This window comes from Schistocerca nitens, chromosome 3 (assembly GCF_023898315.1).
Source record: "Schistocerca nitens isolate TAMUIC-IGC-003100 chromosome 3, iqSchNite1.1, whole genome shotgun sequence".
In the NCBI taxonomy this organism is placed as follows: Eukaryota; Metazoa; Arthropoda; class Insecta; order Orthoptera; family Acrididae; genus Schistocerca; species Schistocerca nitens.
This window is the reverse complement of record NC_064616.1, coordinates 69787341-69804932: the sequence shown is the minus strand read 5'-3', so window position 1 is coordinate 69804932 and position 17592 is coordinate 69787341. Positions and strand designations below refer to the sequence as shown.

Sequence of the window (17592 nt, the reverse complement as noted above, 5' to 3'; positions counted from 1 at the left end):
TCAACTTTTTCCATTATTAAAGACACTTTTGAAGCCATATATTTTCCTACTAACTTTATGCTCAATCTAAGTATAGTTCCATATCAATGAAAATAATCAGTTCTTGAAAAGATAATGTAATTTGATGGATAAAAAAATCTACTCTCCAAGTGGTGGCAGGAGAGCACACACATAAAAGTTATTAAAGTTTGCTTGCTTTTGCAGCCAGTGGTTCCTTCCTCTGGCAGAAGGGTTTAGGGGAAAGGAAGAGGGGTGAAGGAAAAGGACTGGTAAGGTCTTTCCTTCTCATCTTGTCCGTTAAGTCTCTCCTGACCTGGTGTTCTGAATGACTTTTTCAAATTCTACCCTTTATCCTAAGCATCACCAGTCCTTTTCCTTCACTCCTCTTCCTTCCCTTTCAACCCTTCTGCCAGGAAGGAGAGACACTGGCTCCAAAAGCATGCAAACTATAATACCTTTTATGTGTGTGTTCTCCTGCTGCTGATTGGTGAGTAATTTTTTATCTATCCAACTACAAAGTATAGTTCGAGTAACCTTCTGACGTAATTATCATTTTGTGAGTCAGGGTGTAAGCAATTTTTTTACTCCATCATAAAAGTGCCTACTCTTTCTCCCCACATACACCAATTTTAAAAACAGTTGACGGTCATTTGACAAAATTATACAGACTGTACAATTTATGTGCCAACATTTCCCATTCACAGGACTATGAAATTCTCAATGTTTCATATAGACGATGTGATCCAAAGTATCCGGACACCCCCCAAAACATACTTCTTCACATTAGGTGCATTGTGCTGCCAGGTACTCCATATCAGTTACCTCAGTAGTCATTAGACATCGTGAGAGAGCAGAATGGGGCGTTCCGTGGAACTCGTGGACTTCTAATGTAGTCAGGTGATTGAGTGTCACTAGTGTCATACATCTGTATGCGTGATTTCCACACTCCTAAACATCCTTACGTCCACTGTTTCCTATGTGATAGTGAAGTGGAAACATGAAGGGACATGTACAGCACAAAAGCATACAGGCAGACCTTGTCTGGTGGCTGACAGAAACTGTTGACAGTTGAAGAGGGTCGTAATGTGTAATAGACAGACATCTATCCAGACCATCACACAGGAATTCCAAACTGCATCAGGATCCACTGCAAGTACTATGACAGTTAGGCGGGAACTGCGAAAACTTTGATTTCATGGTCAAGCGGCTGCACATAAGCCACACATCACACCGGTAAATGCCAAGCAACGGCTTGATTGCTGTAAACACTGGACGATTAAACAGTGGAAAAACATTGTGTGTGGTGACGAATCACGGTACACAATGTGGCAATCAGATGACAGGGTGTGGGTATGTCAAGTGACCGGTGAATGTCATCTGCCAGCGGGTGTAGTGCCAACAGTAAAATTCGGAGGCGGTGGTGTTATGGTGTGGTCGTGTTTTTCATGGAGAGGCCTTGCACGCCTTGTTGTTTTCCACGGCACTATCACAGCACAGGCCTACATTGATGTTTTAAGCACCTTCTCAATTCCCACTGTTAAAGAGCAATTTGGGGATGGCGACTGCATCTTTCAACATGATGAAGCACCTGTTGATAATGCACAGCCTGTGGCGGAGTGGTTACGTGATAATAACATCCCTGTAATGGACTGGCCTGCACAGAGTCCTGACCCGAATCCTATAGGAGCACCTTTGGGATGTTTTAGAATGCCGATTTCGTGCCAGGCCTCACCAACCGACATCGATACCTCTCCTTGGTGCAGCACTCCATGAAGAATGGACTGCCATTCACCAGGAAACCTTCCAGCACCTGATTGAATGTATGCCTCCGAGAGTGGAAGCTGTCACTGAGGCTAGAGGTGACCCAGCACCATATTGAATTCCAGCATTACTGATGGAGGGCACCACAAACTTTTAACTCATTTTCAGCCAGGTGTCCGGGCACTTTTGATCACATAGTGTACATTGTGCAGACAGGTGTCAAGTTGTCGCACTACAGACCATCTTGCGAACTATAGCTTATTCTGAATTTTGTAGTGAGCTACTCAACTTTTGCTATACATTGTGAAGCTGACCAAAGAATAGTCTCCATGGAACATCACAGCAGAAACAATAAACTTAGCAGAACTGAAAATTGATGCAATCATGTTCAATTAACTTTTAGAAAATGGAACAAGGAATTTAGTTTAACAACACACCAGAATATAGTGGATTTCTATAGGTTTTATTTATATTATTTGCTATAAAAATGGATTTGGGTGCCTACTCATTACATTTCGATTTTGTTTTGTTTTGTTTATAATATGACAATACGGCTGAAAGACTGAGGACTATGCTGTCTCTGAAGGCCATCTTGCATTATCTCACTCCTTAGAAACCTTCACTCACACTGGCTTAAACAACCAGTTTTATCTAGCATGGTTTCAAAGGTTAAACCAACTATAACAGAGTGTTTGTACATATTTTTAACTACTGCATATATTGGTGGGGAAAGGATGGAGTTTAGTAGTTTAACAATCCTCCACCAACACAATTAGAAACTGAGTACGGACACAGACTGCACAAAGATGGGTGGACACAAACTGGGTATGCCTATTCTATGGAATCAATCTGGCAAATTAAACTTATTCTGGTTGGCTACACGGGGATATAATTTGGAGCCCAGTTTCTTGGGCACTACATTGCTGCATTCAGCATTAGTGGGGGATAAACTATTACAGCCACTCTTGCTTATTCATATACAGCCCCTATTGTTATGAGCCATTTGGTAACTAAAGGTAACCAGATTCACTATTTTGCACAGCTCTGTCACTGCACAATGTAATTCACACACCACAATTTTTTTAACTTTCAAATGATACTATAACTATAAATCAAAAGTAACTAATTAAAATTGGGTTCCAAGAAAATAAAACCTTAAGTTTCCTTTTGTAAAGGTTACAAATGAATCAGTTCAGTCAGCATATTTCAGCAGTTGTTTTTTTGAGGAATAACATTAATTTTTTATGTACTGACAATAATTACAATTCTACATGTCTAAAATATGAGACTGTTGAAAGAAAATATTTTATAGTAGCAGTCCTTATTTTCTGGAAGCCTTTATGCTTTCTATGCTACTCAAGATATCACATAATTATCACAAAAGAACTACTACCTTCTCAGTCATTTTTGACCTCTGGTTCTTAAGTTCATCCACTTCTTCTAAGAAGTTACCAATAGGATGACTTGACAAATGTGATTTCAGTGCTTCCAATTCTTCCTGAATTTGAAGCTGGTCACTGCACTGTTTGTTCAACTTCACACACTCTGCTCTTAACCTGAAACAATGACACAGAATATTTGTTAAAACAACCGAGATTATAACATGGCATTGCACACTCTTTAAACTCCACACAAGAATATGAACTTAATAAGTAACCTTCATCAAAATACCACACTAATAATCCATGCTGACCAGCACAACCTCTGGTCATATTTTTAAATAAATTCCAGTCTTCCATTGATATCCTAATACCAACAACAGTTACTGTCCAATGACAATTTATCAGTGCAACACCATTGACAGATGTTGAATAGACAAAGATTGCTACCAGTAGAGCTGAAATGCTGCAAAACAAATGAAGACACTGTTGTATGTAATAGCTTCTCTAGCAGGAGCAGCTGCTTCTAGAAAGTGATGATAATTTCAGTGACAGTTCTGAAAGTTTTTCAAGACATGGATGCTGAGGCTAGTGAAAGTGACTTCAATTCAGAAACATCTGACAACAAGACACTACTGCAGAAGACGGTACCTAGAGCATTTGTGCATGCTAGTTCAATTTGTAATCAATATTTGTTCAGTGGTAGTAGTGTTATAGTTGTGCCTCTAAAACAATGTGATGTGATGAGTTGTTTTGTGTGTTTTGTGGATGATGCTTTGTGCACAATAATAGCCAAACAGACGAACTTATATGCAGAACAGTTCCTAGCTTCTCATTCCAATTTACCAGCACACTCCAGGGTTTGCAGTTGGCAGGACACTACACATGACTTCTTCAGGAAACTGATGAGTGAAAAGCAGTTTCATCTCTTATTAAAATTCCTCCACTTTGCTGACAATACCTTGTATGACCCACTAGGCACTATCAGCAGAAAACTATTCAAAATTCACCCCATTATGGAGCATCAGCGGCGTAAATTCAGATCAGTATACACACCAGAAAGGAACATCACCACTGATGAATTGTCGTTGCTACAGAACTGAAGGCTTGGATGGAGGCAATATATTCCATCAAAGCGTAGCAGATTTGGCATAAAATTGTATGACCTCTGTGAAAGCAGTTCCAGGTACTTATGGGACTATATTGTTCACACTGATAGGACACTAATTGTGGTAGCCACTAACCAGATGAAAAGATAACCTCTTGAATTTTTCTGGAGCTTGAACTCGATCTACTCAGGAAAGGCCACTGAATTTATCTTGACAACTGGTACACCAGTCCAGATTTGGTGGATAAACTAACCAGCAATAACACCAACATTGTCGGCACAATGTGGCAAGACAGGAAGGGGTTCGCTGACTTCGTAAAAAAGGAAAAACTAAAGAAAGGAGAGTATATAACAGGCTACAGATGCAAGCAGATGGTAATGAAATGGAAGGACAAAAGAGACGTTGTTATGGTCAGCACCTTCCGTGACGATACATTTTTAAATGTAAACTCGAAGAAGGGAACCCTTCAAAAGCCGCACGTTTTTGCTGACTACAACAAGAATATGGGGGGCGTGCGATACTCAGTTACAAAGCTACCAGATGTCCAGGATTCAGACTGAAGAAATATTATCAGAATCATTTCCGTCACTTGTTGGACATTGCATGCTTCAATGCATACATTCTGTACAAGAAGCATGGTGACGAACAAAGTAGAATGAGCTTCACAATTAGTCTTGGCGAACAGCTGACCATATCTTCACCACAACAAGGGACATCAGTAGGACACCTACCTCGAACACCGAAAGCAACACGCCTTACAGCCAGGCATTTTCCAGACCTTCTGCTGCCCACAATGAAGGAAAGACCAACAGGGAGGTGTGTGGTGTGCACGAGAAAAGGCCTTCGCAAAGAGACTTCATACCGGTGCACAGAATGTGAAGTTTCGTTGTGTGCAGCACCTTGTTTTGAAGCATTTCACACTGAAAATGACTTGTAATATTGTAAAAATATAGTTTTGTTAACTTATGCAATATATTTTATTCATTTCCATCCAATATCAACTTAAATTAAACAATGAAAACGTGAAGGAAAACTTTTATGTGCAAGAACAGTACGCAGCACCACCACATGCTGGTGCATATTACCCACTGCGGAAGAGCCGCACGTGCACAAACTACCCACTTAGCGGGTTAAAGCACTGCATCGAGGGTGGGAAACGTGGCTTTGCATAACTACAGTGTACCAGATATTAGCATTCTTAGGAAGTCAATCCCCTCTCAATAGTGAGGATGAATTCTCTAGTGACAACGTAGTTGTCTGGCAGGACTCTAAGTACATGATATAAAGTGTGCCTCCTTGCTAATCCAAGTTTTTGCACAATTCCTCATTCCTCTACAGTGTAAGTCCTGGGTAAAAATTAAACCCTGTGCCATGTTCAGGCTCTTATGGGGTGCTACAGCAACAGGTAGGTCACCAAATTTCTTGCAAGAGGGTAACAGGACTGGGCAGGATTTGTCGTTTCAATTTAAGACAAGCACTTCATAGTTTACTGAGGGAGAAGTTTTCTCCCAATGCATAGGTTTAGTAGATAGACAGGACCCTCCATCAGTCTAGGTGCAAACAAGGCACTGAGGGGAATAGGTTTCTGCAGTTTGCTTGATTTTGTTTTTGTCTCCTGGAGCGGCCATGGAGGGAAAGTTCTTGGGATCGTAATGGTCTGCACTGAATCAGTCAGGTTAGTCTGAAGAGATTGCCAGAGCCTCATGCAAACTGGATGGTAACTTCAGATTTGACTGAACGTGATATATACCATGATGGTGCACAGTCCAAACAATGGCTCTACTTCATGGCCACCACCGAGCCATAACAATCTCTGTGGCCCCAAATGGACAGGCACTTATTACTCATCACGATCCCGAGAGGCAAAACCACGGGCATCAATACTGCATTCCCTGCATAGTCACGGGGTTTGCAACTGTATGGGTACCTTCCAACTCGCTCATATGGACTGGCTACCATACTGACAAGGGAAGCTCTCCATCACACCCCCCTCAGAGGGCTCAGTGGACAGCCCACCAAAAACTGAACACAGATCAAGCATGAAAACAGGAAGGAGGTCTAACGAATTTTGAAAAAAAGCAAAATAGAAACAGTGAATGGTCCAAGGGCATGAAATGCAATAAAGAGGGCTCAACAGGGCAGCTGCATCGTGGGTAAGTGGTCACGGTGATGGACTATCAGGTGGGTGAGCCGCATTCAAACCTCCCTCGTGCCTTTTTTCCTTTTTTTGTTGCATTCAAGTTTGTGTCAATATTTTGATGTAACATCGTTTTGCAACAGCAAGGTGTAAGAAAGGGACCTATAATGACAGTCGATTCTACATCTACGTGATTACTCTCCAATTCACAATAAAGTGCCTGGCAGATTCTGCAGAACTACTCTATTAGCAGCTGAAAGCAAATCTCTTTTGAATGGGAACTGCAAATGTTTGATGACAAGGTGGCAAGTGAACCGAATCCTAAACTGAAAAAAAAGTTGGGTGTGTCATACACGGCATTAGTGACAGAACGTGTGTCATATGACGGGGAATCTCTTACTGACGCAACAACTTATATGCCTCGTAACTGAGTGAGATATGGCTCCTTGCCAGAGTTAAGTGTTTGTATGAATGTGAATGTGATCACTCCCAAGGGAATGAAAACATAATAGTTTGTCATGTAAGCTGCAACAAATTAATGCAACTGTTTCAGAATCACACGGTTTACCTGTATTTGAAGTTGTGTTCCCTTTTGGAAGTTTTGACTCTTGAATTCCTTTATTGTAACATAGTTCACACCTGTTTGTTTGTTGTTTTCATTTCTATGAGCTAAGTATGAAGTATCTCACCTGCTCTCACTATGCATTAAGTTTGCTTGCAACAATAACATATTCTTACCACAGGGCTCATATTCTATAACCAATGTATAGTATGACAACTACCCAGACTATGGAAAGAGAACAAACATTTCAATGATGGGATGGACAGTTCATAATATTGTGGAAATAGAAAAATGGCCCGAAGAAGGTTTGAACATGACTTTTACACTTTACAGTCCAGCACCGTGACCACTTAACCGTGACGGCGCGGCAATCCCTTTTCACTCCATATTAAAATTCTGAGGCTTGGACTGTCCACTGTTTCTATTTTGCTTTTTTTCCCCACAATTCAGTACACCTTCTTCCTGTTTTCATGCTTCAGTGTTTGATGGGCTATCCACTGGGCCATCTTACCACTAAATCTGAGGGGGGTACAATGGGAGTCTTCCTTGTGAGTAGTGGGCAACATTCCCTCCATTGCTTGCACTTTTCTATTTAAAAAATGGCACAGGAAAGGAAAAAGTAGAACAATGGCATGCTCACCATGCACATACAAAAAGAGTTGCGATTCAACAGGGAAGAGGGGATGGGTGAGGAAGTTTAGCTGGATCTTGCCTTCTGCACATCTTTAACACTTCTGTCAACTTTGAAATTTTCACCAATATGGGCAATTATTTGATGTCTTCCAAAGTTACTCTGCCATTACCATTACATCTCGTGACTGTTCTCGTACTTCCAATATGACTTCAATACAGCCCGAGTTCCATAAATGGTAACCTCACCTCAGTCATTGTTGCTACTTGATGGTCTTCCACTGTACTGGTACACCACACCACCTCTACCATAAATGTGGTGTGAAATGCCTACTCACGAAAAATTTAAAAGTTACACTAAACTTCTGCTTGAGATAGTAGCTTTCTTTTGAAATTATTGAATTACAAACAGTGAACACACTTTTGTTTGGATCACCCCCATCTCTGCCCCTGCATCTGCATCCCAGTGAATCTTTGTTGTATACTTTCTTTGAGAGCTACACATCTGAGCAGCGAGTTTAGAGCTGCCATTCCAATTGCATTGTCATAAGAGAAAAATTTTGTTCTTTTTGCTGCTGATTATTCGAGTACAGGACTAAAATGTAGTACCAGGCCTCTTACTGGAGTGGCAGCTAGTGGAAAGTTTGAAAACAACAGATAGTTCAGATCAAAACTGTGACAAAATTTAGTAGATACAATTCATTGTTTCTCAAGGAATTCCACAAGCTATAAAATAGTCTGCTCAAACAGTGACACACAAGAAGCAGGCAGAATAAATTTTTGGGATTATGAATAGAACAATAATGTAACTGAAAAACTCCCACTGTAATTAATGAAATACTTTAGTTCAGCTACATTCGAAAAATGAAGGAAATTGTTTCCAGTGCAAGTTTCCACTGACTACGGAGTTACAGAAATATTTTTTCTTGAGGAAAGTATCTTACAAGGATCATACATTCTAAGTACATTCTAAGAACATCTGCAGAGATCTCTGCAAAAAAAAACTGTATGTCTTGACAATTATTTCACAAACATGTATGGTGAACTGAACATCACATACTCCACACTGGGGAACTGGCAACATTAGGGCAGGTATGTACCTGGTACTATGGCAGACTACCTGCAGGAAGACCAGTCTGTACCTCATTGGTAACAGTGCTGGACAGCTAGTTGTAAGTGCCCTGTGTATAAACTTGGGAAATAAAATGGTGTGTTACTGACATCATCTAAGGCTATTTGTACCCCAACATATATATTCATTAATTTCGTTTGTTGTTACCAACATTGCTCTTTTCTCAAAAATTAGTGTAATATCATGAATGAAATATAGAATCAAGAAGAACCTCTACAAAGACTTGAAGGTACTAACATCTATCAGTGCACAAATAAGTCTAATACATGGCTACTCGTGCCTGTACCAAACAACCATTGTATGTTAAATATCTTACATGGGTAAAATTGCAGAGTTAAAATTAAAGAAATTCTGTATTGCAAATTATTCTCTTTCATAGTGACTCTCAATATAATATTTCTGGTTATTTTATAATTAACACTAGCACTGCAACACAATAACATTTTATAATATTAAATCATTTTGTTGTATTAACAGCCTTGACTTCTTTCCACATTACCAAAGTCCATTACATGGGATACATGAAGGTGAGGGAGGGAGGAAGGAAGGAAGGATTAATGCCTTGTGAATGATTAATGTCATTAGAGATGGAGCATAGGCTCCAAACAGATACAGAAGTCAGCTATATACTCTCCTGAAAGCAAGTTTAGTATGTTACCATCATGACACCTCATGGACTTATTGACCTGAGATTTTCAGCTTCCAGGATCATGCATCGGTTGGATAGCTGCTGAACCTCCTCTTTATCTTTATTGTCAGACATTAGTTCTGCACTATTTATACGTGCATCTAATTCAGCCTGAAGAGCATTCAGCCTATCCTTCATTTTTTCTGCCTCATTATGTCCTTGCTTCACACACTGCTGCACCTCCACAAGTTGCTCTGAAACAAAAATAATACAACTTGAAAAAATGCTAAGTTTACTGACTTCTTTTTCATAGAGAGATTACAACTGTCTTTTATTCTTAGAATTTACTTTTTTTTTACTGTATGGTATTACAGAATGGCCTATTTATAATTCTCATTCATCAAGTTGTTCTGAATGCTTAACATAAACAAGTAAACACATATGACAAAGTGAAAAATGAAAATGAAGAAATATACATAGTGTTTTTTCACAGCCTCGATATAGTTACTCATATTATCCTTTATTTATCAATATTACGGAAAATGATATATAGTGGGTCACTACGAACATTACACATGGTAATATTTACTATGCAGTTTTATGTACAGGGCTGTGGCATTTCTAACTTCAAAATCTAAAGATGGTATGTAACCAACTTTGGTTAGTAAAGAAACAGCCAGAAAGAAATAATGAACCACATTTCGTCCACAAAACGTAGTTAAACACACCTCATCAGTACAGGCTGAGTTTCTAAACAACACATATTATGACCTGCCCTGCTTTCTATTATAAGTGAACCAGCTTTCAATATTAATGCCTTCAATGCACAGGGTCTGTGTGATACACACACACATCCAGTGCAAATAGCGATAAAACTGAGTTATTAGAGCTTTCTGAAGGCATAAACCTGTGTACACAGACAAGTCTGTACTTCGAAGACCCATATACCTCTGCTACATATGTACTCTTTATGATTAGATGTATGCTAGATCACTGTAGCCATCCTAATATTGCCAGTTTTAAGTTAGTGTACACGTGTGATGTATTGCAGCCAGTAATTAATTACATGTTAAAAATCTCATAATCTTGACAATATTCCACAACAAAATTTCATGTGACACTAATTTTATGATGGCTGCAAGAGCTACAACATGTAACTTCAAAACATATCCAGATCTGACCATTCTCCCTGGAGAAAGCTACGTTCCACTGCATTGATGAACTGTAGTTATTAACAATTGGACTGATAATGATGAATGCATTGCTGCAGAGATCCCAGTCTACAACTCCAACATGATCCCAGTACAAACTTAAATCCCTAAATCCAACCAAAACATTTTATATCAATCATTTCTCATATTTAACTCCCCCCCCCCCCCCCAACAACTTCCACATACTTCCCAAAACACCCTCCTAATGCCTATTATGGTTGTTTACCATACTTCCACTGACAGGATTTTCATAATCTATCTTGTTGTATTAAGGTCAACAACCTCTTCCTTCACCATTTTTTGCACAGTTCCTAACCAATTTTATCACTGTTGCTCTAGCTTTCTTATACATCAAATTCACCATATTTTATGCCTTGCTGTCATCAATCATCATCATATTTTCTCCTCCTACCTCCCAGATCAAATCAGATCCAAAGCTCGTCTCATCCCTTGTAGATATGACAAATTATTCGTTCACCCACAAATGTGTATTACACAAAACTGTCCCAAAAGAACTAATACTTTAATGCATACTATGACTGGGAATGGGAATTAGTTCAGCATAGACAAACTTTCCATCTAAGGGGATAAGAGTGTATTCTCTTCAAAAGCCATTCACGAGTATAGAGCTACACCTCCCTGTCAATTACACACAATAACAGAGACAGAGGTAATATGGTTTGACTGTCAAAGTGGTCTACTTACTTCGCAAGCGCTCTGACTCATCACTATGACGACGAGAAGCTGCTACTTCCACTTGAAGCTTTTCCTCCAGTTTATGAACTTCCAGTTGCAGCTGATCTCTTGCAAATGTCAGTCGCTTTATAGTTTCATGTAACTTTCCCACAGTGTCAGATTTATTTTCAGCCATGAACTGATACACCTGAATAAATTGGCAAAAATAAAAACCCATCATTCTGGCACATATTCAGCTGAAAGCAAAGACATTGTAGGAGAAAGAACATTGAACAAGAATTAACACACAACACACATTTTCAGGTTGTAGCAACCTTTCACTGACACAAATTCATGAATTTATATGCACCTTGTCAAAGATAAATATGATTATATATTTTAAACAGCTAAGAATGTACACTGCCTTCTTTTCTCCATCTCGTATTTGCCATTGTTTATCACCAACTTTAGCCAAAACAAATGTGGTTTTCTTCAAACAAGATATCCTATTATATGTTGGGGAATACTGGTGTGTATGACAACTTTAAAAACAACACATGAATATTACCACAATGAGCAGAATGTGGCTGCTAATGATATGTGGCTCATGCATTGAAACCCAGAAACTTTATCTGGTACTGAGCACCGAGGGTTTCGAATCCGCGCCAGACGGCATGGAATTCTATGATCACTAGAGGTCTCTGCAGCACTCGCGCCTTAAGCCATGGCTGTGCGCGCTCCTGGCCCTGAGTCTAACGTGTGAGAGCCACTGTGGAGCACGTGGTCACTGTGGAGCACGTGGTCCCAGCAGCCAATAGCGACATACCCTGTTGTGTATTTAGGTGGCTGCCTCTCACTCAGTGAGGCAGTCCGGTATTCACGTTGAGTCAGTTGATCTCTCTTTTACAGACATTGTGTTTACGTTGCTTGTGCTTACTTCCCATTTACGAGTGGACGTTGTTTTGATTTTGTGAGGTTATCTCTTGTGACCCCATTGCTTAATACTTTGTTGTAGATCTTTGTGTCTTGTTCGGGTGTCTGTTGTCCTTCCATTTCCGTTCGTCCGTCTTGTTTGTTCACGGGCCGCTCCCGTTTGATCCCGCCGCATTTCGTTTGCGGCAAACCCACGACCTTTCCTGTTGTGGTTACAACATTTTAAGTGTGCAAAGATACTATATGAGTAAAGATGATGCAAAGTCTCAGCAAGCAACTGTGGCATGGTGAATTGTTATGGTCATTTATGAACAACTGTAAAATCAGAAAATGACTACTACTAACAAACAAGCAGTCAAAAGAGAGAGCAGAATACAACCTAGCTTCAGATACACTTTCAAATATAATCACATTGGAAACTTTCACTGCAAACTATCTGAAATTGTCTATGTGAAAGTACTATCAGTGCACTAAGGTACATGGTGTGTGTGAGCCAATAAAACCATAATGCAGCAGTATTCAAACAGAAAGGAACATACCTGATGTAGGCGTGACGAAGAATGACCTATTACACTATTCCCTGATGAGACATGATTAATAACAAAACTGACAGTTCATATGTTTACATCCAAATCATAACAAATTAAATACAGTTTGCTCTTTCAGTCACTATTTACTAAACAAAGTAACATAGCATGCCTTGGCAGCAGGCTGCATTTCTCTGACAGTTTATTCTAGTCTTGGTATCAATATTTATCTTCTTTCATGTCATTTTGCAAAGGTCAGGGAGAGTTAAAATTTTGCATCTGCAGGAGGCCATTTATTATAACTCTGTCCACGTATTTCAGCATATAATCAAACACAGAGAATACCAAGACAAGATTTTTCCATTCCAATCTACACTACTACATGAAAACAAGATGCTATTTGATGTTGTTACCAAAAATATCAAAAAGTTTGTGACCAATTTACTTCACACTTTTAAACAACGTTCTGTCAATGGTTTTGCTGCTACGGGCATGCTCCATGCATTACGTGTTGAGGTGGATTTTGTTATGACTGTACTGCTCACTAGATGCTGGTACCTGTGTGTGTGTGGGGGGGGGGGGGGGGGGGGGGAAGGGAGGGGGGAAGGGAGGGAGGGAGGGAGGGAGGGAGGGAGGGAGGGAGGGAGGGAGCATTCCAGCCAACATAAAATACTAATCACAAATTTTTCAAAAACTATTAGGTAAAAAATTGGATCTTTGCATGACTTACAGTTTGTTATCTTTGCTTGATAAGGGACTGGATTACTTTTTGCTATATACATACTGTATCACATTAAGCAAAACATCGTGCGATATCATGAAGATTTTGCAGAAGTGAAAACGCACTACATAAACTTTGTATATGGTTGATTTTAGCTCACACGTTGCAGTGAATAAAATATAGATAATATACTGAAATTTTATTTAAATTTGGGGAGCAGAACGATCTCATTTCAGTCTCAAGTTATTGGGTTTTATATCCGAAAGATTGTAGCGCATGACGCGCCCATCGAAGCTTTTCAGACTGTTGATGACTACCCTGCATATTCTTTCTCCTTAAATAAAATTTTAAATGCAATTTATACACAGATAATTTTAAAACTGAAACAGCCACACCTAAAGTAATTATACATAACTGATTGACCACTCATACAGTATAAGAGAGGCATTTACAAATAGATTTTAAAGCTCTTAAAATAGAAAACTGAATGACAAGTTCAATAGCCCACATATGGCATAGCACTGTAAATGAGCAAAAAGAATGTAGAGAATGGATAGAGATGGTGTAGGAGTAAGAAATTAAGATGTATATTCAGTTCCAATACATAATTAGCTACTGCAAAGAATTGCCGGGTTTGCTAGTGTTTGTATACTATCCACAGATCTATTATCAGTTTGCTAGTGTTTGTAAACAATCCCCAGATCTATTATCAATCACCATTGGTGAAAATTTTGATTTCCTCAAATAAATCATTTCTGTGGTCTTCACCAGTGAAGGCTTTCTGCTAGACTTGCTACCTGTAGGTTCAATCAACATGTAAGTATTACAGACATGCTTCGTGAACTCAAATGGGAATCCCTGTAGGTAAGATGGTGTTCTTTATGATTTAAGCTAGCTTTGAAGATACAGGGAAGAGATCCATACCATCATCTTGAACCATAGGCAGATGGCATTGGTGATACTCATTTTTGTGGATAACAATGATAATCCTATTAGATTGAGAATATATTTGGAATGCTGTTGTCAGCACTCTCCCTGACATTCAGTCTCGCTGTGTGTAGGTGACACTGCAATCTACATTGCAATCAAAAAGTTTCTGTTTGTGGGCATTGTTGCAGTGTATACGCCTTAGTGTGACTTTGATGTGGGTATATAACAGTGACCTCCATGTACATTGGATGTAGAAGTCTGGTCTCTGAATATAGAACTGCAGCGTGTCTGCAAATCACGTGCTGTGCATCGTCCGCCATATCGTAGTTTGGCAAACAAATTTCCATTGGTCTGCATGTGACAAAGAATTGCAGACTGATTTCTTGTTTTCAACTTTATGTCAAAAAATGATGTAATAGGCTGATGAGGGAGCGGAATTGAAAAGTATTTTCTTTTCGTGTTCTAGTGACATTTCCTAGCAGCCATGTTGTAGTTTGGCAAGAAACGAAATATGAGCATCTATGGCTGGCACGATCAGATAGCTGAAGTTCAACATCCAGGTAGTATAGAGATCACACCAATATGAGGCCATGGGATTAGTGCAACATTCTGCTGTTATTCTTTTCTTGGCTGCTGAAGGGCAAACGCCACTAGACATCCATCAGATAATGGAGAATGACTGTTAAAAACAATCATTGTACAATGGGTGCTTGCACTTCATGATAATGCATGTCCCCATGTTAGAAACATCATAATGCAGAAGTTAAGCCAACTCAAGTAGGAGACACTTTAGTACCCCCTCATCCCTCTAGTCCTTATCTCTTCTCATGTCGTTCTCATGCCTTTAGTCCCTTAAAAAAGGCCTTGAAAGGTCTAAGATTACTGTCTGACGAGTATGTCAGGCAGGCAGTTACAGACTTTTTTTATGCAGCAGGACAGCAATTTATCAAATGGATATTTTCAATCAGATGCATCAGTTGGATAATTGCCTCAATGCTCATGACGATTTTGCCTGATTTGTATACTGATTCTGGATTGTACGATCTTTGAATGGAAACATTTTCATCAGCCCTTATACTATTGCTAAACAATAATTGTACATTCATCAATGAATTACATGATGTTTATGGTGAGGATGGTCACACAAATGAACCACTGACAAGTGTTATAGGGGTTGAAAGTGTGTTACAGATAATAGAAGGCTGCTTTAAAAGGTAATAAGAATTTGAAGAGGTGTAGGTACCTTTTAACAGTGAGTCATCGATGACATCAATGACGGAGTGCATTACAGTTCAATCTGGTACTGTAAGACAATCTGCTGGCATTAGCTTACACAAATACACTTGCATAAAATTCTGAATTAAGTGCAGTGAGAGCTTTCCACTGGCAGATTCTGCAGTCACAAATACAGTTTACATATGTCTTAATCACCTATCATCAAAATTTTGTAGGGTACAAAATATTTGGCACTCTCTAAAGAAAGCTGTTCTTTCTGCACTTATCAAGGAGTGAAAGCCAGAACATTAATATTAAAGTGAAACACAAATAAATCCTCATCTGTTGTCTAATGGAAAATCTGGTATAGGCTAAGAACAATAACTCATCACACCTACCAGCCACCAACACCACTTCCATTTTGATAGCTGCCACCCATTCCACACCAAGAAGTCCCTTCCATACAGTCTACTCACGTATGGCTGTCACATCTGCAGTGACAAGCATTCCCTCTCCAAATATGCCAAGAATATTTGCAGATCAAAATTACCCTCCACATTTACGCATACATCTACATCTACACACATACTCCACAAGCCACCACAAGGTGCATGGTCGAATGTATCCTGTACCACTCACAAATTGAGGGAAAAATGAGTATCTGTATGCCTGTGTATGAGGCCTAATTCATTGTATCTTATCTTCGTGGTATGTATGTTGGCAGCATTTAGTTGCTACAGAATTGTGGAATGGTGGGTATAAAGGTGATATGTTCACAGTGAAATGGAAAGACGATAGGGGTATGTTCACTGCTCTTAATGTATGTATCATACAAAACCAAATCGCAGATATGCTGAAGCCACTTTATATATCAAATTATTGTGTATGCTTTCAGTGCACTGTCGTTTAGAGCGTAACTGTCAAACTGTTGAAACTGTGTATTTATTTGCTGCTGATGGAAGTGTTGTATGCATTTTCAGTGCAAATTAAATACGGCTGAAATCAATGAAGATGATGTGTAAGTACTTTCATCTTTACAAAGTTTATTTAAGCCACTTTCTGCTGCACATTGTAGCTAAATTTACATCTACATACATACTCTGCAAGCCACCATATGGTGCAGGTGGTCCTTATGAGAAATGTGCTAGAATTGTTCAGCATACAGCTTCAAATGCCAGTTCTCTAAATTTTCTCAATAGTGTTCCTTGAAAAGAACTCTGCCTTCCCTCCAGGGATTTCCTTTTGAATTCCTGAAGCATCTCCATAACATTGCTCATGGACTGTGACTGATTGATATACATCATCATTATATCATGCTGTTAAGAGATATAAGGGCTGCTGAACAAAGACTTGAGACTTATTTTTTTCCTGTAGCTTAAATGATAGTTTCCTATCTGTACCATGAATATTTGAAAAATTGTGGGTTTTTATGTATAATGTCCATAGTCAGCAGCACTCTCATGTCAGTAGGTTGGTACTGACACACTATTTGTTAGATGCTCTTTGCATTTCGCATATCAAACAATGGAGGTGGTGTGAGAGAAGCAGTATGACACAATAAAATTCTGTATTCATTTCAACCATGCAGCCACTGAAATTGATTAAAATCTGCAGCAAGCATATAGTGAAGATGCACTACTTTGTGCAACAGCACTTAGGAGGTTCATGGACTTCAAAGAAGACTGGCTTGCCCGTGTCAAGCAAGATGGGCCGAGAGTTTCGGCTTCTGCTGTGACTGAAGTCAACATCGCAGCTGCTGTGTTTATTCACAACAATTGGCAGATAATATTACATAGCCTCAGTGCGGTGTTAGCAATTTCATATGGCACTGTATTTACGACTATGCAAAATCATCTCCAAATTACCTGTGTTTGTGCCTATTGGATGCCACACCTGTTGACTCCCGAACAAAAGAATGCGCAAATAGACACAAGTAGTGAGAGGCTGCATCTCTTTGCTGATGGAGGGGATACATTTCTGGATAAAGTTTTCACTGGTGATGCGTCATGGCTGCATCATTATGATCCTGAAGCAAAGCTAGC

General features: G+C 39.4%; 1 protein-coding gene across 3 annotated transcripts in view; it reads right to left on the bottom strand.

Annotated features, from left to right (window-relative positions):
* LOC126248029 (sarcolemmal membrane-associated protein-like) overlaps window positions 1-17592 on the bottom strand; it is a 330102-nt gene that overhangs the window by 51508 nt on the left and 261002 nt on the right. For all 3 annotated transcript variants that reach the window (XR_007545401.1, XM_049948630.1, XM_049948631.1), the window contains 3 exons: window positions 11255-11432; window positions 9397-9592; window positions 3155-3317 (listed from right to left, as the gene is read on the bottom strand). Coding sequence is in view for 2 of the 3 variants with exons in the window: in XM_049948630.1 (XP_049804587.1) it covers window positions 3155-3317; window positions 9397-9592; window positions 11255-11432 (537 nt within the window). In the remaining variant the exon portion in view is untranslated. The remainder of the gene's footprint in view (window positions 1-3154; window positions 3318-9396; window positions 9593-11254; window positions 11433-17592) is intronic.